At 44.1% G+C, this 22,049-nt stretch overlaps 1 protein-coding gene across 2 annotated transcripts in view; it reads left to right on the top strand.

The window, feature by feature from the left end:
- Nucleotides 1–22,049, top strand: part of TMEFF1 (transmembrane protein with EGF like and two follistatin like domains 1) — a 209,828-nt gene that overhangs the window by 142,741 nt on the left and 45,038 nt on the right. For both annotated transcript variants that reach the window (XM_005296567.4, XM_024106196.3), the window contains exon 5: nt 17,572–17,668. In XM_005296567.4, the coding sequence (XP_005296624.2) occupies nt 17,572–17,668 (97 nt within the window). The remainder of the gene's footprint in view (nt 1–17,571; nt 17,669–22,049) is intronic.

The following is a 22,049-nucleotide window of genomic DNA, read 5'->3' as shown; positions in this document are numbered from 1 at the left end:
GCTGTGTGACTAAACCCTAAATTTAACTCACAAGGAGTCAGGAGCTAGCTTTTCTTTTCTACATACTGAGAGGGAACTGGGGCAATATTATCCTCTTCACCAACAGGTGACAATCATCACTCCATTGCACCTGTTCCTTTTCTACTCTGCTTTGTTGGCTAGTTGCCTCAGCACCCGCTTGCATCTCCAATATAGAGGATACAGGTGATGTTAATTCACCCCATAGCTCCTGATTTTAACTTGGCTTCCAGTTTTAGAAGAGATCATATGTTGAGAGGAATTCACTATGATTTCACAGTCATACAAAACAAATCTTCTTAAAATTAAGTTTAATTTTTAAAAGCATTTGGCTGGAAGATACCATATGATAACAGAATGATATAGTCTTGTTTCACTCTAGCTCTAGTTGTAGCTGCTTAACAGGCAGTTGCATTGTAGGAAAAGAAACTACAAACAAAGATTAGGCTGGTCTTCAACGTGTCATGTTATTTCTCCGTGTGTGACAAAGTGATGGAGTCTGTCCTTCCTTGGGTCCTTGGAAAATGTTCTGGACAAGAATTTAAGAAGATTATCAAAAAAATTGATATTAAGCTAAAGCTGAGGTTGAGTACATATCAGTAATTTAAGGTAAAGCATTACATGGATGTTGTAATAATCCTGAGAACAAATATTACAAACCCAAGAAATTCAGAGTTAAAGATAAACTTAAAAGAAATCTGAATGTTAATGTTGTCCACAGTTCAGACACCCAAACAGCCTTAATTCTGCCCTGTAGGGACATCATGCAATGACCCTAAAAAGGCTCCTTAGGTTTTTTTTTTTTAATCTTGGTGTACATTTTATTTCTCCACACACCTCAAGATGTTAAGGGTGTTATGAGGGTAACTTTATTAAAGTTTGTGAAGCATTCATATACTGCAGTGACAGAGAAAAAGTAGGATAGAAGAGGATGAGAGAATCCCTAGTGGAAAAGAAAGGGAGGAGAGCCCACTTTGTGTTTGTGGTGGCAGGGAGAATAAATTGAAAGTGACAGAAGGAGAGCCGAACAGGGAGCTTAGGTTGGGGAGAAGAAGAGGAAAAAATGGAGATATGCTAATACCAGAGGAGGGAGCAATCCTGGTAGTCACCCCAGTCACACCAGAGAGGGTAGCAAGCTAGTAGTCTGTCCCCAAGAAGATTTCAACCATTTTGGTTGGCGATCTTAGCCTACCCAGTGTCGGGTGGTTTTATGCAAGACAGATACAAAGCTCAAAGAGAATTTTATGTGGTTCCAGATAAGGATTCTGTTATGTTCACAGCATACATACAGAGAAATTGGATAAAAAACATAAAATACTCTTGATGGAAAGTTGCAGCGTAACACTATGTAATTATTGGGGTTGCTCAGGGCCGGAGTACACCAAACTCCTAAGATGCCAGTATTGTGCCAGCTGTATTGTGATTTGGAGGCAAGCACTGTAGGTGTTTCAACAGCTAGTCCTTGTAGATACTAACCCTGGTGGGTCCCAGTAACCACTCTGACACATAACAAAGTGAAAGGGTATTTTACTAGGGCTGGCAGGAAAGGGAAAGGTTGCAAATACAGAGGCTTAAACAGTTAAAGTTCAAAGTGAGCAATATCAATAAATAGTTGGGCCCTGGGGCAGTCCAACTGAGAGTCGGGGCTCTTCGGGCCTAGTGCATGTCATGCCCTCTCCAGTCTCTATTCAAGCAAATAGGAGCTTGCAGGTTTCCAAGCCAGGGTCACTTAGTAGTGTCTCTCTCATGGGGCCCCTCTGCACTGGCTCCCTGCCCAGCAACTGCTGCTCCCCCATAAACCCCATACAGACCTGCACCCTGCTGTAATGTCCAGCAGTCACAGTCTGTTCTACACCCAGCTCTGCATACAATTCCTGGGATTCCTCTCTGCATCCAGCCTTTCTGCAGCTCCTCTAGGGTTGCCAGGTGACCGGTTTTTGACCAGAACGCCCGGTTGAAAAGGGACCCTGGCGACTCCAGTCAACACCATCGACCAGGCCATTAAAAGTCCAGTCAGAGGTGCTGCAGGGCTAAGGCAGGCTGGTCCCTACCTGTCCTGGCACCACGCTGAACCCCGGAAGCAGCCAACAGGTCCAGTTTCTTGGTGGGGGGGCCACAGGGCTCCATGCACTGCCCCCACCCCAAGCATAGGCTCTGCACTCCCAATGGCTGGGAACCGCAGCCAATGGGAGCTGGGGGCGGGGGGCAGTGCCTGCGGATGGGAGCAGTGTGCAGAGTCTCCTGCCCCACCCCCCACCTCGGAGCTGAACCTGCTGGCCCTTCCAGGGCGCAGCTTGGAGCCAGGAAAGGCAGGGAGCCTGCCTTAGCCCCGCTGCGCTGCTGACCAGGAGCCCCCTGAGGTAAGCCTGAGCCCGAACCCCCTGCCCCAGCCCTGAACCCCCCCAAACCTAGAGCCCCTTCCTGCACCCCAAACCCCTCATCCTCAGCCCTACCCCAGAGCCTGCACCCCCACCCAGAGCCCATACCCCTGCCCCCCGGCACCCCTCTCCTGCACTCCGAATGCCTCGGCCCCACCCCCCAGCCTGCAGCTCCCTCCTGCACTCCAAACCCCTCATCTCCAGCCCCACCCCAGAGCCTGCAGCCCCAGCCCAGAGCCCTCCTACACCCCACCCCCTGCCTCAACCTGCAGCCCCCTCCTGCACTCTGAATCCCTTGTCCCCACCTCCCAGCCTGGAGCCCCCTGCTGCACTCCAAACCCCTCATCTCTGGCCCCACCTCAAATCCTGCACCCCCAGCCCAGAGCCCACTCCCCAACCCCCTGCCCCAGCCTGAATCCCCCTTCTGCACCCCTGATTTCTGAAGTGACTGCGGGTGGGGGAGAGCGAGCTACTGAGGTAGGGGGAATGTAGTGAGCAGGGGGCAGGGCTAGGGTGTTTGGTTTTGTGCAATTAGAAAGTTTGCAACCCTACTCACTAGCCATGCAGCACCTCCTTCCTAACAGAGTTCATCCGCTTCCTGGTTCAGGACTCTTCCGCATTCCCTTTGTCTGGCTAGAGGAAAGGAAAGTACAGTGGGGAGGGGGCCGATGGGAGTTGTAGTCATCTACATAGCAGATCCATCACAACTACTTTATTTCTTAGAATTCAGAAGAGCGGAACAATAACACACAAGAACCCAAAATAGAGCAAAACGCTGGGTGCTCCCAAAAACAGAGGCACAACTTACCCTCCTGTACTTTATGCTGTGTGTCTGCTAAATGACTGCCGACCTTATGTTTCCCTATGGATACCCCTAGCCTGCAAGCAGGAACGGGAAGCCCCATCACTTTTTCCCCGCAAAGTGATAGCTTGCAAACTCAATACAGTCCTCAAATCACTACAGGTTCCAATTTTCAGATGCTAATCGTGGTAAATGCCAGTTATGTATCTAACCTTCATGTATGATAGTGTATGCTGTTGTGGTAACTGCAAACACTAGGATATATGTGTAACTGATCATACGCAGCTCAGAAAATGTGGATGTTGCTGTCCAGATCCATGGTAATATTAAGTATCAGAGGGGTAGCCGTGTTAGTCTGAATCTGTAAAAAGCAACAGAGGGTCCTGTGGCACCTTTAAGACTAACAGATGTATACTTCTGTTCAGGGCCGGCTTTAGGCCAATTCCACCAATTTCCCCGAATCGGGCCCCGCGCCTAAGAGGGCCCCGCGCCCAGTGGCAGAGCCGCCAGTGTGGGGGCAAGTGGCCGAGAATCCCTTCCCTGGCTAGAGGCTCCTTTTTAATTTTTACTCACCCGGCAGCGCTCCGGATCTTCAGCGGCACTTCGGCGGCGGGTCCTTCACTCGCTCCGGGTCTTCAGCAGCACTTCAGCGGCAGGTCCTTCAGTGCCACCGAAGACCCGGAGCGAGTGAAGGACCCACCGCCGAAGACTAGGAGCACCGCCCGGTGAGTACAAGCCCCACGTGTTTGTTTACGTGGTTTTTTTTTTTTTTAGTCATCCCTGCTGGGGCCCCGTCAAAACTGTTTGAATCGGGCCCCGCACTTCCTAAAGCCGGCCCTGCTTCTGTTAGTCTTAAAGGTGCCACAGGACCCTCTGATGGTAATATTAGTAGATTTTTGCACCTGAGTAGAGTAATAGTAAAAGTCTAAATTCTGCCCTACAATCACCATGAATCTGACTGTTAGGGTTTCCAATGCTAAAAGAGGTCATTGTTCAACAGATTGCTAGCACTAGGTATGATTTAAATTTGTGGTGTTGGTTCATGTGGTTTTGTTTCAGTTGCCAGTTCCTTAGTTATTCTGTAACTTGACTCAACACAGAATACCTCCTACTTGAGAATAGGATAATCTGAAATATAATGATGTTTGTGCCAAAAGAGCAGATTTCCAACAGGAAAAAGACTTGTTCCACAGTGGATTAGCTCAGACAGTGTTTCCCTAAATTGTCATGTATCACAAAAAAAAAAAAAAAACAAAGATCATGTAACTACTCTGCTGGACTCTCTGCCAAATCATGTTTACTGTCACTAAGATGTTAGAATGAAGCAGTAGGAGTTGTAGCATTTTGCAGTATGCCTGACAGTGAAATGACAGCCATATCATCCACCTATTTTTTCAGCTGTGCCACACTTATCTAGGTTGCCCTCTGACATTTTGGATAAGCAATTTTCAATCTCTTGTGCTCTCACAACACATCAGCAGTCACAAAAAAATTACCATTTTGCTCATGACAGAAGTCTGAACTTACAATGCATTATTTTTATTAGCCTTATTGAATTTATGAAATTCAGCTGTAGATCACTTGTGGCTATTAGAGTCCAATGCCAATTAATAAGCGTATGGGATGTTATTTCAGAAGGTAAAGCAGTTTTGAAAATCTCATTAATGTGCCATTATGCCCCCACCTACCTACTGAAAGAAACATTAGTTACTGAGGTTCATCCCTGAAAATATTGGAACTCTTTAGAATTCATATAAAGACAAGTACTTTTTTGAAATTTTATACATAGTTACCCCTTTTTGACCAAGCAGTTAGTTAAAGTTTCAGGTCCTGGGGATATTTCAGTAGGGGATATTCCATTTTGGAGGCAAAATTGATGATGGAGTCTGGGTATTTTCTTTGATGCAGTCTTGTTTAATTACAAGGAATGTACAAAGTCCTGATTCTCTGAGTGTAGGAGGAACCATGGGCAAAAGGAGTAGCCCCAAGCTTCTTTTCAGCCAGGCCCCCAACCCAAAATCTTTCTCTAAGTTTCTCTCACGGTCACACTGTTACAGGCTGCTGCTTGTATTTCTTCAGGCTGTCTCTTTCTCTCTCTAGTTGTGTGATCTCCTCCCCCCCCTTTCTCTCACATTTTCTCTCATCCAAAACAATAATCAGCAAACCCCCATCTGCCCACACAATCCAAAACTCGTAGGCAGGTTCACAACCCCTTTTGTTTTAGCTGGGGGATTGTGATTAATTTATCTTTACAATTATGTTAATTGAAGGGTGCATTCATAATCCTCAATCTCAACAAAGTTTTTACTCAACCCATAACCATGTGTCACCTAGCTCATATCAATATTATTCAACAATTTTCCTGTACTGACAAAACACATCGTCTTAATTGTTTTATAGTCTTCTTCCAATAAATATGATTTGTTACTGTTGTTTTCGCTTCAGCAAAAGAGGAGTCAGTTTTAAATTCATGTCCCTATCGATCATCCCATAACATTGGACAACGTATACCTGATTTACAACAAAATGAAATCAGTGGGGTTATATAGGTTGTAAATCTTGGCAGAATTTGATCCAGTAAATTGAGCAGGAAAACAAAATTCTTAGAATAGCCCATGAAGCAGCTCCAGTATTTGTAGCCCATGGTTTTAACCTACCCCAATATCCCCTGCTTATTTGCTAAAGGCACTTTAGGGCCAAGCACTGCATTGGTCCTGCTGCAGGTGAGTCAACTGCAGGAGAACTATAGGGGCCATTGGGCCAAATTCTCCTGGATTTGCAACCTATGCAACCCCACTGGTTCCATTTTGTTGCAAACCAGGGATACTTTTTTCTACTTTTGTATGGCACGTGCAGTGACTAGCAACGTTCAAGTCACCAAGTCCAGATTAGCAAGCCAGTGTGTAGTGTCTGAAGTGGCTTAATGTAGGTCTGAGATGCCACTGGCAAATGATCAAAGTGGGAACTAATTTACAATGTGGTCCATATTCTGTGCCTGGTGTCCACAGTCACATTGTGCATTCTGGCAACTTCTAGCCATGTAAGAGATGATAGCATGTGCCATTCGATGTTCTGAAATGGTTCAATACAGACCCTTGTTTCTGAGAAGGTTAAAGCCTGGAAGTTCTTTGGAGGGCTTGGGGGGGGGTCAGCAATCAGATGTTTATTTGGTATATTAGCATTATTCCATAATTCTGCTCAGTGTGCCTCAGGATTGAATGAGGACTCTTTAAGAACTTTATCCCAATCCCCAAAAGATTTGTGGGATTTCAGATGTGTCTTTGGAAGGTTCTGGAGGTCCTCAGAAGTTGGGAAGTTCAGGCTGGGAAGTTCATGATTTGATTGTATTCACGAGGTGTGTATGTGTATTTTGGGTGGGGGTGTATGTGGCAGAGTGGGCAACCATTGAATGGGTGTTGATTTTAATGTTCTAGTTATAATTCTCATTGCAGCATCAGGCTGCACATTGAGAGATATGTTATGTGAACTGCCTGCCCAGATTGGAGTGCAATATTCAGTGGTTGAATATACCAGTGCATCGGCACCCACTTTGGCCCATCACTTAGGATAGTAAGTAGGGATATGAATTTAAGCCTTTAAAGGGAACTTTGGGGGGGGGGCGGTGGGTTCAATTTTGTCAAAGTTGTTTATTGTGATGCACAAAGGAGGATTGTAGACAAGTCAGACAAATTAAAGGGTGTTATTCAATCTTGTCTTATTTGGAGGGCTTTCTCAGACTACCATTGGTGGTTGGAAAGTGCAACAGTTCTGAAGTCACCAACTTAGAGGTTCGGTTGGCTCCAGGGGCTCATCTAAATCTGCTGAGATACTTAGTTGGTCCAAAGTGACAGACAATAGCTCATATGAGGGGAGATCCTCTGGGCTTGTTTCCTCTGGGCAGTTCTTACTGTTTCTCCACATACCAGAACTTCTTCTCTTCTGGTTCGACAATCCTTAACTTCTCTGCTGAGACTGCCAACGAGGATTCCAATTAGTGCCTGTTTTGGTAGTGTTGCTTTTGTGCTATTGTCAGCTGTTCACTAGGAACAAGTCTGAAACCACCAATCTATGTCAGATAGGCCATCAAACAGTTATCAGACAGTAATGACTTTGTCACTTCAGGCCTGCTCTTCAGATTCAGTTCACTGACCTCAAGGTGAAAGGTTCCATATTCTAGTACCAGTCTCTTAAACCTTCTAGACCCTCAGGGGGCAAGATTTCTAAGTGTCATGCTATGGGCATAGAATTAATTTTTTTCTCTTTCGGAGTAAAAATACATATAGCAGGTGTCTGTTTACCTAAGCAAGTGCATTTTATGTATTAAAATTAATTTTAGACAGATGGCAGCTGATCAATTCAGGCTTTCAAGCTGAGGAAATAGCATGCTTGTAATACAGATAGCGAAATTAATTATTACTAAAATCATTTGTTTTGAATTCCCAGTCTCTCTGAAATTTAGGAGCTAAAGTATCTTGTGATGAACGTTTGGCAGATTGCTTTTTATAATTAATAAAATGATAGACAGTATGTGCTTTTTAGTAGACTACCATCTGTTCCTTACCCTCCTTGGGCACAACAGTTACCCATGGTTGTCACACAGTCAGGCTTGTGTAAACATACAGATTTCAAAACCTTTATATTTTATAAATGTCAAAAGCTTGAATTTTTGCAGCTTTCTAAACATGTCAGTTACAGAAGGCGAAGAAGGATAATACGACGTTGCATTTCTATAGCAACTCCAATCTGAGAGTCTCAGAGTGATTTACAAACATTACGGGCCTGATTCTGTCCTAAATAGTGCCTTAAACCCCTATTAGTCCCATTTATTTCTGTAAGTTAGTAAAAGTGGCAACAAAACAAAATCTCACAACACCCTTATGAGGCAAGGAAAGAAGACAAATATAGAGGGCCTGAGTGTGCAGCCTTTAGTACTTAAGCTAGTAATGACTTCTGGGTGAGTGATCTCCTGGGTTAGTGCTTGCTATCCTAAGTAAGGGTATCACAATCAGGACCATAGAGAGGCTAAGAGACACATGTCTGGTCTTTATCTGAGGGGGCAGAGAATGAGGACCTCACTCCCCACTGTGCTGTCCTTGAAAGGGCTTGGCATAATTGCATTGCCTGTGTTCATGAAAGTGCAGGGACTGCTCCCTCATTACTCTTCTGGGCGTATGGTGACTTTCCTACCTCCTCACTATTGTATGTTGGTGCATAGTTTGCCAAATGCATATTTTTGAAGTTGTTTAGCTTCCTTTTGGAGCATCAGGAACTGGCTCCTGTGAAAACAGGACATAGGAATAGGTGAATAATAGTCTAGTCCTCCATGGTGATTCTTATGCAGTCAGAGAAAACGCATCAAATGCTACCAAAAATGTTAACTTTGTCTGACATAACTGATTGTTAATACATAAGAACACTGTTTGTGAGTTAAATTTGCCAGATATGTAATATACCTAACACAGAACTACAAAAGCAAGGAAAAGAAAAATGAAAGCATCTAACATACCCTCTACTCCTCCACCCTGAGTCACACACCTCATCACTAGAACAACTGCCAGACAACACACTCCTACCTTAATTCTGCCTCAGAAGGCATGTCAGTCTTCAAACTCCCCCCTTCCCTAAACTCACAACCACGCTAAACACAGAAAATGTCTCTCCTGCCATTATCTATAGCAGGGGTCGGCAACCTTTCAGAAGTAGTGTGCCGAGCATTTATTCACTTTAATTTAAGGTTTCACATGCCAATAATACATTTTGATGTTTTTAGAAGGTCTCTCTCTATAAGTCTATATATTATATAACTAAACTAGTGTTGTATTGTAAAATAAACAAGGTTTTCAAAATGTTTAAGAAGCTTAATTTAAAATTAAATTAAAATGTTGATCTTATGCCACCGGCCCGCTCAGCCCGCTGCTGGTCTGGGGTTCTGTTCACCTAGGCCAGCAGCGGGCTGAGCAGGGCCTACAGCCGGAACCCCGGCTGGCAAGGGTCCGGCAGCCAGAACCCCAGACCAGCAGTGGGCTGTGCGGGGCCGGCGGCCAAGACCCCAGACCGGCAGTGGGCTGAGCGGCTCAACCAACTGCTGCTCAGGGGTTCCATCCGCCGGCTCCTGCCAGCTGGGATCCCGGCTGCCAGACCCGCTCAGCCTGCTGCCAGTCTGGGGTCCCGGCCCTGCCCACGTACAGTGGTTACCTACCTTCTCCCTGGTTCTGGCCCATTCTCTTCCTCTCTCTGTACTGAGCTGAGGGTGGGAGTGCACTGAGCACAGGGCTGGGGGTGAAGGGTCTGGCCAGGAGCTAGAATGAGGGAGGGGGCTCAGGGTTGGGGCAGGAGGTTTGGGTGGGGGGCACTTACCTGGGCAGCTCCCATTTGGTGCAAGGGGTGCAGGTGGGAATGTGTGTGTGTAAGGGGGTGTTCAGGAGCTCCCGTTTGGTGCTCTGGGTTGGGGTGGGGATGTGGGGGGTGCAAGAGTCAGGGCACAGGGCTGGGGGCATGTGAGGGGGGTGCAGGTGTCAGAGTGGGGGGGCTGAGTATGTGTGGGGGTGCCAGAGTCAGGGCTGGGGTTGTGGGGGGGTGAAGGAGTCAAGCAGAGGGCTGGGTGTGTATGGGGGTACAGGACTCAGGGCAGGGACCTGGGGGTGTGCGGGGCTGCAGGGCTCAGGGCAGAGGGCAGCGTGTGTGTGAGGGGGGGTCAGGGCTCAGGGCAGAGGGCTGGGTGTGTGTGAGGGGGGTCAGGGCAGGGGGCTGGAGGGGATATGCCCCTATTCCACCACCCCCCTTCCCCAAGGCCCTGCCCCCGCTTCTTCTCTGCCTCTGCCGGGAGCAGTGAGCATGCTGACTCTGCTCCTTCCTGACCGCCTCCCTCACAAGGGCCATCAGCTTATCGGCCGGCAGGGAGGGAGGGACGGAGAGGCGGAGGAGGGACAGGAACCCAGCACGCTACTGGAAGAGGCAGGGGAGCCTGCAGTACCTAGCTTCTGCCCATAGGTGTGCGCAGCACATTTCATTAGAGTGTGCACCCAGGGAGCCCTGCCCTAGCCCTGCCCCCGCCATGCCCTAGCCCTGCCCCCATCCACTCCCTCCTACTTCCCTCCCACTGTCTGCCCCCCTCAGAACTCCCAACCCACCCGTTCCTTGTCTCCTGACTACCTCCTCCTGGGACCCCTGCCCCTAACTGCCCCCCAGGATCCCACCCCCTATCTAAGTCTCCCTTCTCCTTGTCCCCTGACTGCCCCCCTAGGATCCTACCCCCTACTTGTTCCCTGACTGTCCTGACCCTTATCCACACCCTTGCCCCCAGACAGACCCCCAGGACTCCCGTGCCTATCCAATCACTCCCCGCCCCCTGACAGGACGCCCAGAACTCCCAACTCATACAACCTTTCCTGCCTGCCCCAACCCCTCTCCACACCCCTGCCTCCTGACAGGCCCCCCCCAGCTCCTTGTCCCCTGACCACCACCCTCCAGAGACCCCCCACCCTAACTGCCCCCCCCCAGGACCCTCCTTGCTCCCTGTCCCCTGACTGCCCTGACCCCATCCACCCCCCACCCCCTGACAGACCCCAGGACTCCCATGCCCCATCCAACCCCCCCCTGCTCCCTGACTGCCCCCTCCAGAGACGCCCCCCCGCCCCTAACCACCCCACCTGGGATCCCACCCCTTATCCAACCCACCCTGCTCCCTATCCTCTGACTGCCCCCACCCCTTATCCAACCCCCCGTACCCGGACCCCTTACCATGAGGCTCCTAGCAGCATGTTCTGCTCCGCGCAGAGCCAGACACGCTGCCCCATGGGAGCAGGCAGCCCCGCCCCTCAGAATGCTGCACGCGCGTGCGTGCGGCGGCATGGCTCCAGATGAGCGGGGAGCGTGTCTGCCTCCCCGCGGAGCCAAACACTGCCCCGCATGAGCGCACAGCCCCGGCCCCCAGAGCGCTGCGCGCACGGTGGCATGGCTCCAGGGGAGGGGGAAAGGCGGGGGAGGGGCCGGCGGCTTGCTGCACTTGGCCGGGCGCTCCGGCCTGGGAGCACAGACCCCGCGGTTTGCCACGCCAGGCGAGTGGGGCCATTTGCCCACCCCTGCATTAGGGTGTGCCTGGGCACACCCCGTGCACACGCCTATGCTCCTGCCCCCTGCCCTTGCGCCGGGTGGGAGTGGAGGGAGGAGAAGAGTGGGCTGGGCTGGGCAGGATTTTTAATGGCACGCCATTAAAAATCGGCTCGCGTGCCGTCTTTGGCACGCGTGCCATAGGTTGCCGACTCCTGATCTATAGTGATCTCATGGTTGAGGCAAAGGTGCTGGGAGGCTTGCCCCCTACTGGGGCAGAGCTAAGGTTGCTGTGTGGTATTTTATGGTGAATGATGGATGTTCCATCAGTGAGGTGTGGATCTCTGGGTGGCAGGGCCAGCTTTAGGCCAATTCCCCAGAATCGGGCCCCGCGCCTAAGAGGGCCCCGCACCTTAGGCGCCTTTTTAATTTTCTTTACTCACCCAGCTGCGGTTCGCTCCGGGTCTTCAGCGGCATTTCGGCAGTGGGGGGTCCTTCAGTGCCGCAGAAGACCCGGAGCCGAGTGAAGGACCCCATTCTGCCAAAGACCTGGAGCAGACCCTCCGCCGCCGAAGTGCCACTGAAGACCCGGAGCGCCACTGGGTATTCGAATTGGGCCCCATAGTTTCTAAAGCCGGCCGTGCTGGGTGGAAGAGGAGAACTCTGCTCCTAAACTGGGCAAACAGTTTGACAATGAACAGGATCTTCCACATTGGTAACCATTCCTTACACAAAGACTAGAAGCACATAAGCCAGTGGAAAATTCAACTTTATCGAAAGATATGAACATTCAGAATAAATATGCTGTTTTTCATATAAAACAAAGGGTATGTCTACACTGCGGTCAGGGGTGTGACTGCAGTATGTGTAGACATACCCAAGCTAGCTTTGATCTAGCTAGCTTGAATACCAATAACCGTGAAGCTGCAACAACATGGGCTAGCCGCTCAAGTACATACCCAGGTCACAAGCGGGCTTGTACAGCCCATGCTGCTGCAGTTTTGCTGCTATTGTTATTGGACTTAGCTTGATCAAAGCTACCTCAGGGATGTCTACACATGCTGAAGCCAACTTCTGATTGCAGTGTAGACATCTGTAGACAAAGAGGTTGAAGGCTTGCATTAACTGCAAAACAGAATACAGCCTTAACTATGGCATCATAATAGCATTTCCATAATCTGTCAATCAGACAAGTCACTAGATTGTAGCCTTTAGCTACAGCCTCTGGTAAGGGGTGTTGTGGAGCTACACTGCCTCAAGGAGGTGCATTGGGAGGCATTTTTGTGCCTAGTTGTGCTAAGAGGAGCACAATAAGCGACACCCCTATTAAGAGGTGCAGCACACAACATGGTCAGCATGCAGGAGTGATAGAGCTCTGGTTCCCCCTACTTCCCAACCCCTTTTTGATAAGTTGCTCCTAAGAGGGACACCTCTCTAGCAGCCCTTGTATTCAGAACACAGAGGCTTCAGTTCTTAGGAGGGTGTGCAGGTCAGAGAGCAGTCCTTTCTGCATGGTCACATAAAGACTGGCCACAACTCCATAAACCCTAGTCACTCCATTCTGGTACAGTTTATTTATATTTCAGTTTCATAGGACTGGAGTGTGACTTTAGGCACAACCCTGAACAAAGTGTGGGTGTGTATGCTGCACTAACCCGGGGTAGCCCTGGGAGACATTCAGACTCAGAGAGTATGTCTACAACAGCAAAGAAAATCCCGCAGCTGGTCCATGCCAGCGGGTTCGGGCTCATGGGGCTGTGTAGCCTTCCAGGCTTGGGCTGGAGCCTGATCTCTGGGACCCTGCTACCTTGCAGCATCCTAGAGCTTGGGCTCCAGCCAGAGCCCAGACATCTGCACAGCAGTGAAGCAGCCTGAGCCCCATGAGCCTGAGTCGGCTGGCACAGGCCAGCCTCAGATGTCTAGTTGCTGTGTAGCCATACCAAGAGAGTGACCCTGGGCTGGTGTATGTGTGTGTGTGTGTTAATTTGATGGGCCTGTAACAAAAGTAGAGTGGGAAAAGAGGGGACAAATGAGCATTCATGGAGAACAAAATCAAGATGCTGAGAACAAAATTAATCAGGACAACACAGGATGTGAACAGAAGAAATTCTTTAATTGCCTATGCTCCGGTGCCAGAAGCCTGGGTAATAAACAGGAGGAATTGAATTGCTCATTTATGAGCATAAATTCAATCTAGTTGGTATTACTGAAACCTAGTGGGATGATTCGCATGATTGGAATGTAGAAATCAATGATTATAACCTATTTAGAAAGGATCGAGTAGGTAAAAGGGGAGGGAGAGTGGCATTCTGTCACAAATGGCATTACCTGTTTCTGAGCCACTGACAGCTTGGAAGCAAATGCTCTCCAATGTTTATGGATCAATGTCCCAACAGATAAAGCACAAAATTGGTACTAATTGGTGTCTTCTACAGACCACAAAATCACACTAGAGAACAGGATGACCAGCTCTCTAAGCACCTTTCTTTAATGTGTGGTGTGAGGAGGGAAACCTCTGTGATCATGGAGGACTTTAATCTGAGTGACACATGTTTAGGCCTGGCAGGATTAGATTTTTATCAGTTAATGTTGGTAAACATTGATTTCACTGTACACACACAAATCAATAAAAATATTTCTGTTGATGATAACACCAATTTTAGCACAGTTTGTTTTAAGGCTATTTACTGTGTATATTTTGATATGTGATGTTGACAATTTATGTTTTAGCAGTTATAAAGCTTTAACTTTTTGAATCTCCACATCTACTGTCATTAAATTATTGTCTGTTCCCCTCATAGTTTCTTGCAACTCTGAAAACTTAGTGATTAAAAATAGAAAATATGCATAAAAATAAGCATCAATATTAGCTGTTGAAATAAAAAAAAATGAATTCTACCAAGTCTACATATTCTAGAGGCCTCAAGCTGCCAATGTTAAAACATCCTGAGAATTTTTAAATACTATAGATGAGAATTGCCTAACTGACAAAGTGGTGCATCCAACATAGAGGAATTCTAGCTGAGACCTCATCTTGACAGATAAAGAGGAAATGATCACAGTACTAAAAATTAGTGGTAGCTTAGATACAAGTGCTCGTGACATTATTTTCTTTGAATATAACAAATGAAATAAATTCCAAACAAGTAATATATATATATGATGTTTGAAAAGGGCCAATTTCATGAACCTTTGATTTTTCAGTAAGTATTGAAGCATTGGGGAAGTTCCAGAAGACTGCAAGAAAACTAATTTAGCTGTTTAGCTTAGCAAAGAGAAGGTTACAAGGTGACTTGATTACAGTCTATATGTTCCTACATTAGGAATAAATATTTAATAATGGGCTCTTCAGTCTAGCAAAGGTATAACACGATCCAAAGGCTGGAAATTGAAGGTACACCAATTCGGACTAGACATAAGGTGTACATTTTTAACAGTGAGGATACTTAACCATTAGAACAGTTTACCAAGGGTCATAGTGGATTCTCCATCATTGACCATTTTTAAATCAAGATGGGATGTTTTTCTAAAAGATCTGCTTTAGGAGTTATTTTGGGGAAAGTTCTATGTCCTGGAAGTTCTAGTCTATAGGAGGTCGAACTAGATTGTTGCAGCTGGCCCCTTCTGGCCTTGAAATCTATGATAGAAGGATGTTGATAAATTGGAGAGGGTTCAGAGAAGAGCCACAGGAATCATTAAAAGATTGGAAAACATGCCTTATAGTGCAAGACTATCTATTTAGTTTAACAAAGAAAAATTTAAGGGGTGACTTGATCACAGTTTATAAATATGTGGGGAATAGAAATTTGATAATAGAGGACTCTTAATCTGGCAGACAAAGGCATAATAAGATCTTATGGCTGGAATTTGAAAATAGACAAATTCAGACTAGAAATGAGATTCGAATTTACAATAATGAGGATAATTAACCGGGGAACAATTGGCCCAGGGTTTGATGGATTCTCCATCTCTGGAAACTTTAAAATCAAGATTGGATGTTTTTCCAAAAGGTGTGCTCTAGTTCAAACAGGAATTGATTCAGGGAAGTCCTATGGTCTGTTGGAGGTCAGATAATGATTATGACAATGGTCCCTTCTGTCTTTATAATCTATTAATCTGAAGTTATACTAGCTATAAATTATTACATCCACCGCTCCTCATGCTTTCTCAGCTGTGCTGTCCGCTGAGTAAGAAATGGAGCCAAGACTTTACTCATCTCTTTATCTATCTAATCCCAGTTTACCTGCTCCAGGTGCATCTACACCCAAGGTCCAAGAAGCCACGTATAGGAACAAGGGGACTTCTTCCTGTTCCATACTCCCAGGCATGCTGTATTTAAGGGATACCAACAACTTAGAATTTACACTTCTAGCTTAATTTGTTTAACTGACTGTTGTTACCAGTAGCACACAAGACTACTATAAGAGAAGATGAGAGAAAATACTTCTCTCTGTTACTAACTTTATCTTTGACAACATTTTGTATTTTATATAGTCAATTTTACTGTTTCAGTATAGTCAGTTTTCCCTGTTTGAGTCTTTTAAAAGTCAACAAAACAGAGAAAATCACTTTAAAAGTAGGAAAATGTGATTGTAAAAACCACAAAAATTTGGCAGTGTGACTCAGGGACAGTTAGTATCTGAAATTATTTTAAACAATTTTTTTTTAATTCACTGTATTGCAATGTTAGAGTGTTCCTTTAATGGTATTATTGAGATTGAAAATTTGCCTGCAGAACTCCAAATGTAAAAAAAATAGGACATTAAATTAACCACATTATTTTAAGCTATTTCTCTGCAATATTATTTTTAGTCCAGTATGGAAAAAAATGTGTTCTTAAAAGGATAAAGACAGATTTAATTCTTTAAGGTGCACTGAGCATAAATAGAAATGTGTTATAAAATATAACTAGACACAGTTTTGGTTGTGTTTGATAATTTTATATTTATATTGCCCATCTAACATTAAAATATGTTTGATTTTTAATGTGTTTTTGGTTCAAGTAGATTTTATATTTAGCTTTAACTTGGCCACTAATAAAGGCAAGAAAGCTGTGACAATAGTTTAGAAAAAATGTGAGCTTTGAAATATGAAACATGTTTTCATATTATGCTTTCATGGTGAGTTTTTAATTTAGAATCAATTAACAGAAATGTAGGTCATTATGGTGTGTAGGGATCCTGTAGTGTGCAGAGATTCACAGTGATCGGACAAGCAATGTTTGACATGTGATAATGTCTTTAAAATACATCATGTCCTTCTAACAATGCAGTACTTTTGGCCCAGTGAACTTTTTGTACCTTTGAAGAGCTTAATATTCTTATAGTTACATTGTTCTGCACTTTGAATTTGAAAACTATATTTTTATTGATCAGCTTGATATTTTTTATGAACTCGTGGAGAAAAAAAGATGACACTATTCACTATAATATTCCACCAAATGTGTCATAACAGTTCTAAATTAGGCATCTATCAAATTCTAGATTGTCCTGCATCAGAACATTGTGGATCTACATTTTCCTCCCATGTGACTGATGAGCTGTGATGTCAGTGTGAACCACAAGAATAATGCTGTTGCCTGTAGGACCAATGTTTTTGAACCTTGGAGATATGCTCTATCTTCTACAGGAAGTTCCATTTCTACCAGTATCTTATCAGGATAATGCACTGGGTCTTCTGTTTGTCCTAAACCACTGATGAAAAGGAATAAGGCTGAAACTATGAGAAATTAGTATAATCTAGTACAAAATGAAAGAAAATCTATCCTCGCATACACAGAGGAAAAAATCATTATATGTAATAAGTAGTTATATGGAACTATGTCTATAATTACAGAACTTCAATTAAAATATTTTCCCTTCTTTCTGCTTGGCTATGTATATGTTCTTTACCTGAACATTATTAAATTACTAGTCAAATGGCATTAAAAGGTGCATGTTTTATATGGTGTTAGTGGCAAATAAAGTTTCCTTTAAATTAGCTAGTATGTATATTAGTGTCAGATTTAGAGAACTGAGGAAAATCAATAGCAAATCACTCTGTACAATAAAGGAGTAGTAAATAACCAATGAAGCAATGTTTCTTTGTTTGTTTTTCGTTTTTGTGTGCTATCTTGTAATTGTTATCACTCTATCAAACCTTAGTTGTTGCCCAATTTTGGAAGAAGTAATACTAGTGAGGCTAATGACTGTGCTATAAATATATGACAATGCTATGCCTACAAGCTGCTTTCCTGTTGAAAGGCAAACTAATTTGTGTAGACAGAGTCATAGCATAATGTGAAAGAAGTTACATTTTCTGATGACACTGCCTTGTTTTATTTAGAGTATGAAGGATCTGGAACAGAAGTTCACAGAAAACACTCCAAATGTGGGGCTTGCAAATACAGGGCTGAGTGTGATGAAGATGCAGAAAATGTTGGGTAAGTAATAAGTTTCCTTCCAAAAAAACAAAGGAAAAAGAAAAAGATAAAAACATGGTAATATTCCTGACAGTAATCTTCACCTTTCATATGTGAAATCCTGCAGCTATTTGGTAGAATTGCACGTGAATATATGTAAACAAGGAGCTACATGTAAGTATTTATTTTCTGCTTTACTTTAAAGCCTTCACAAATGGTTTTTACTTCATTGGCACAAATATCACATTTCAGCTTGATTTCTGATTAAGGACATTATAAATACATTATTAAAATATGAATAAATAAAGGAGTCTATCAATATCATTACAATAAAATAGCTTTCATGAGTTTTTTTAAGTCAGGTAAGAAGGAATAAGGAATCTTTTAAAAAAAATAAATCACAAAAATGTTAGTCCACTTCTCAGTTCAGATTTATTATCTACTGTAGCCCATAAAATAGTATACGCATTTGCCCAGGCTGTCATTTCTGTCAAAATAAACTTCAGATCAAAATATTGAGCTAAACTTGGGATCTGATTCAGTAATTTTTTTCTAAGTCGCTGTGACATTTGACCTCTGAAACACACCCTTGGGAAGCCCCTCTTATGAAAAGAAAAATATCTGTCAGTTGTCAAAATTCAAAGTAAAGGACCATGCAAGGAATAGTTTTTAGAGAATTTTAAAGAAAATCCATAGTGCACAAGCAGATGTGTAAATTAGATTGCATTGAGGCCCTGATTACACTACATCATATTTATATTGCATCTAACAATATATTTAGGCTGTTAGTTTGGTACCTTAGAGGACAGTGCTATATGTTGTCATGCAAGAGACAGCCCTCAGGGTGGCCATATGAGGCTTTAGCCCTTTAGGCTTTGGGAAGAAAGAAGTTAAAAGGTTTTGCATTCCAGATTAGCAAGTAGTCACACATTGGCATTGCAGTGCTGAAGGAGGTTATCTTTAGTGGCTGCTGTATGATGAATACTGGCACTATAGTTGCTGAGGCTCTGGGTAAGGTGTTGTGGGAAATATCATAGGAGAGGTATTTGCATCGGGCACAGTTTGGTGTAGTGAAGGAAAGAACATTTTAGAGATGAAAAGTTGTTTGAAAGTCACAAATCTGAGGAGCAACGGTCCCCTTTAGCCCAACTGGAATATATTAGAAGGGAAGCAGCCCTTACTTAAATGACACTCCAATACAAAAATGAAAGACCATTTCCTTTATTGGATGCCATTTTGAACTCTTCTTATGAATCATTTCCTGAGCACCATCCATCTCTTTGCACTGAATGAGGCAGGGATCTTGTGGAAAAAAACAGTATGTGATGATGTAATTAAGGACTGTTTCATGATATTGTGATACTTCCCGGGGTACCCACAGTTGTGATGCACCTTTTTACCACCTGCCCTTAGTGTGAGGATGTCTTGTCTGTGCCTTTTGTGGTTCAGCTCCCTGACTCCACCAGTCTCTGGCAACACAACCACTGCCTTCCAGGCCTCACTCTGGTTGTACAGGTTAGTGATATTTGTGATGTTGTTGTAGCTATGTTGGTCCCAGGATATTAGAAAGAGGTGGGTGAGGTAATATCTTTTATTGGACCAACTTCTGTTGATGAGAGAGACAAGCTTTCGAGCTTACACAGAGCTCTTCTCCAGACCTGAAGAAGTTGGTCCAAAAAAAGATACTATTTCACCCATCTTGTCTCTCAGGTTAGTGATAGGCACACACAGTCTGCCAACTCCTCTGGGCATTCCTCTGTAGTGTTCAGCCTCTGTACCACTGAACACTCTCAAAATTCTTAGATTCCCTATTCCCTAAGGAATAGTATACCTCAGCTTACTAGTTTTAAGTCAGGATCACCACTCCACTTAACACACAGCACTTAGATAGACTTATTTTTGTTTGTAGTATAAATATATTGTCGAAGAACAAAGATTCAAATGATGGAAAGTAAGAATACTGGAAACAAATGATTACATATAAAACAAAATCATAACATGCTTTCTAGAGCCTAAACTTAACTCAGAGGATGTTCCCTTTTTCCTACAGAATAGCCTACCCAAAGTCTCTGCACCCCCAGATAGACAAGACCAAACCTTTGAGCTGCACCTGAAAATAGGGTCCCACCCTTTGTGCTGTTTACTTCTTCCTGTTGATTTTCCTCTGAAGTCTCCACAATCTCTGAAGTAGCTTTTGACTCAGTATGCTAACAGATTGCTATGATAACACACACAATACACAATGGGCTGCCATGGAGATAAGTGTTTCCCAGCTCCTGTCTGGAGAAGCTTGTTTAAGGCATAACCTTTTTTAACTGCAGACCTCAAGAACATGATTTTTTGTATATATATATATATCTAACGCCTCACTTATTTTCCATACATACGTCTTGCAATGATTATGATGACCAGTGTAATACAAGCTGTCATTAGAAACCTTACATGACATTCTTTTGGTGAACCCAGGTGGTCCCTGTCACCCTGTGTGCTCAGCCAGTTGGCATCAAGAGGTTCTTGGGTCACAGATATGTACACATAAGGGGCAGGATTAAGGTTGCCTGTGCAACCTTAATCCTCGCGCTTCCTAACTTTTGAGTACCTGACTTTTTAACATAAATAACTTCATTTGGACACAAAGGGATTTTGTTTATGTAGTTAGCAATGCTCTATCTATCTATCTATCTATCTATCTATCTATCTATCTATCTATCTATCTATCTATCTATCTAAATAGATTAAAAACAAATTCTGTTATGTGAAACTGAGTTATGCCCCAAGATTAAGCTTAGCTCTTTTAAATTTTCATTCTCATTAAAGAAACTGAATCGTGATTCTTGAAATAGCTCTTAATTCAGTTTTTTAACTAAAATTAGAGTTTATAACATTCCAGTGGTCTGTGATCAGAACTGTAACACATTTTTATTACGCAAGAACATGCAGAGCTTGAAGAATTCAGGCTTTACATTGGGTTTTGTATTTTTTTCATTTTGTTTGATGCTCCAGAAATGTTATCTAGTTAGAACATAAGTGGTAGGAGTGCATGGTAAATTAAATGCAAAAATATAAACAACTTTATCACTTTTACAGTGTCTCTGCAGAAATTGTTATTGTTGACTTTAATGTTAAGTGGACTGATTAAGAGAAAAGTGACGTCTGAGCAGATGGTTGTCACAAACGACATGCCACAGTTGGAAAATTTAATGTTCAGATGGATGCAAATTAGTATACTGTGTAATATTCCTGTATAATAATGCAGAAAAAAATTATGTTGAGGAAACATCTTAGAAATCTAATTCATCATTGTTTTTCATTTCATATATCAGTGATAATTATAATATATATTTCTAGAAGTAAACAGACTTTTATGTAAAGGCTTTTAAATACTATATAATAAGCATTAACACATGCACAAAAAATCTCAAGTTTGTATGCACAGAATAGGGTTACAATGCAGCATATTTTTATATAAGAGAGATAATGTGGCTGATGAAATGTCTTTTATGGGACCAACTTTTGTTGGTGGAAGCTTTCAAGCATCACAGAGCTCTTCCTCAGGCCTGGAGAAGATAACCAGGGTGTCTAAGCTAAATACACGGTGGGACACATTGTTAAGCATAAGATGTTCGCACGTTGTAGGAGACCACTTAAAATGAAGTGAGCAATTAACAACTCTGCAATCGTAGGACAATCAAGGGTTAACTTGCATTAGGGTGTGTTAGAAATTGTTGTAATTGGCCATAAAACCAGTGTCTTGGCAGCATCTCTGGATTCGGGCTAGCATCAGGCGTTGGCTGGTCTGGCCAGTCCTCGGGTTGGCCACCGATCGCCATGGTCTCCAGTGACTGAGCTTCAAGTGAGTTCTGGGTTTTTATACTTCCTGTCCTGCGCCTTGACCTCTGAGGGGCTGGTGCAGGGTTTGCTGGCTCCACCCACTTTGGTGTCCAGAAAGGCTCGTCCCTCTCCAGGGCAGCGGGGAGCCAGACCACCTCACTACAGGGTGGTCTTAAGTTTCCGCAGACAGAGGCCTGGTTTACACTAAAAAGTTGGGTTGACCCAGCTTCATCACTCCAATGGTTTGAAAAATTCCCATCCCTGTGCAATGTAGTTAAGCTGACTAACTTCTGGTGAAGACAGTGCTAGGTTGATGGAAGAATTCTACCACCTCTCAGGGAGGTGGATTATCTACACTGACAGGAGAATCCCTTCCATCAGTGTAGGTAGCATCTAAACTGAAGCGTTACAGAGGTGCAACTGCAGCTGTGCCGCTGTAGCATTTCAAGAGTAGACAAACCCTCAGTCACCTTCCTGAGTACCCACATCCTCCATACAAGAGGAGGGTTTAAGGGATCTCAGCACAGGCTGAATCCCCGGTTGAAGGCTACTGGAGTAAGGCTGGATAATC

Source organism: Chrysemys picta, chromosome 2, assembly GCF_011386835.1.
Source record: "Chrysemys picta bellii isolate R12L10 chromosome 2, ASM1138683v2, whole genome shotgun sequence".
In the NCBI taxonomy this organism is placed as follows: domain Eukaryota; kingdom Metazoa; phylum Chordata; order Testudines; family Emydidae; genus Chrysemys; species Chrysemys picta.
Note: the sequence above shows the minus strand (reverse complement) of the source record. Positions and strands in the feature narration are given on the sequence as shown.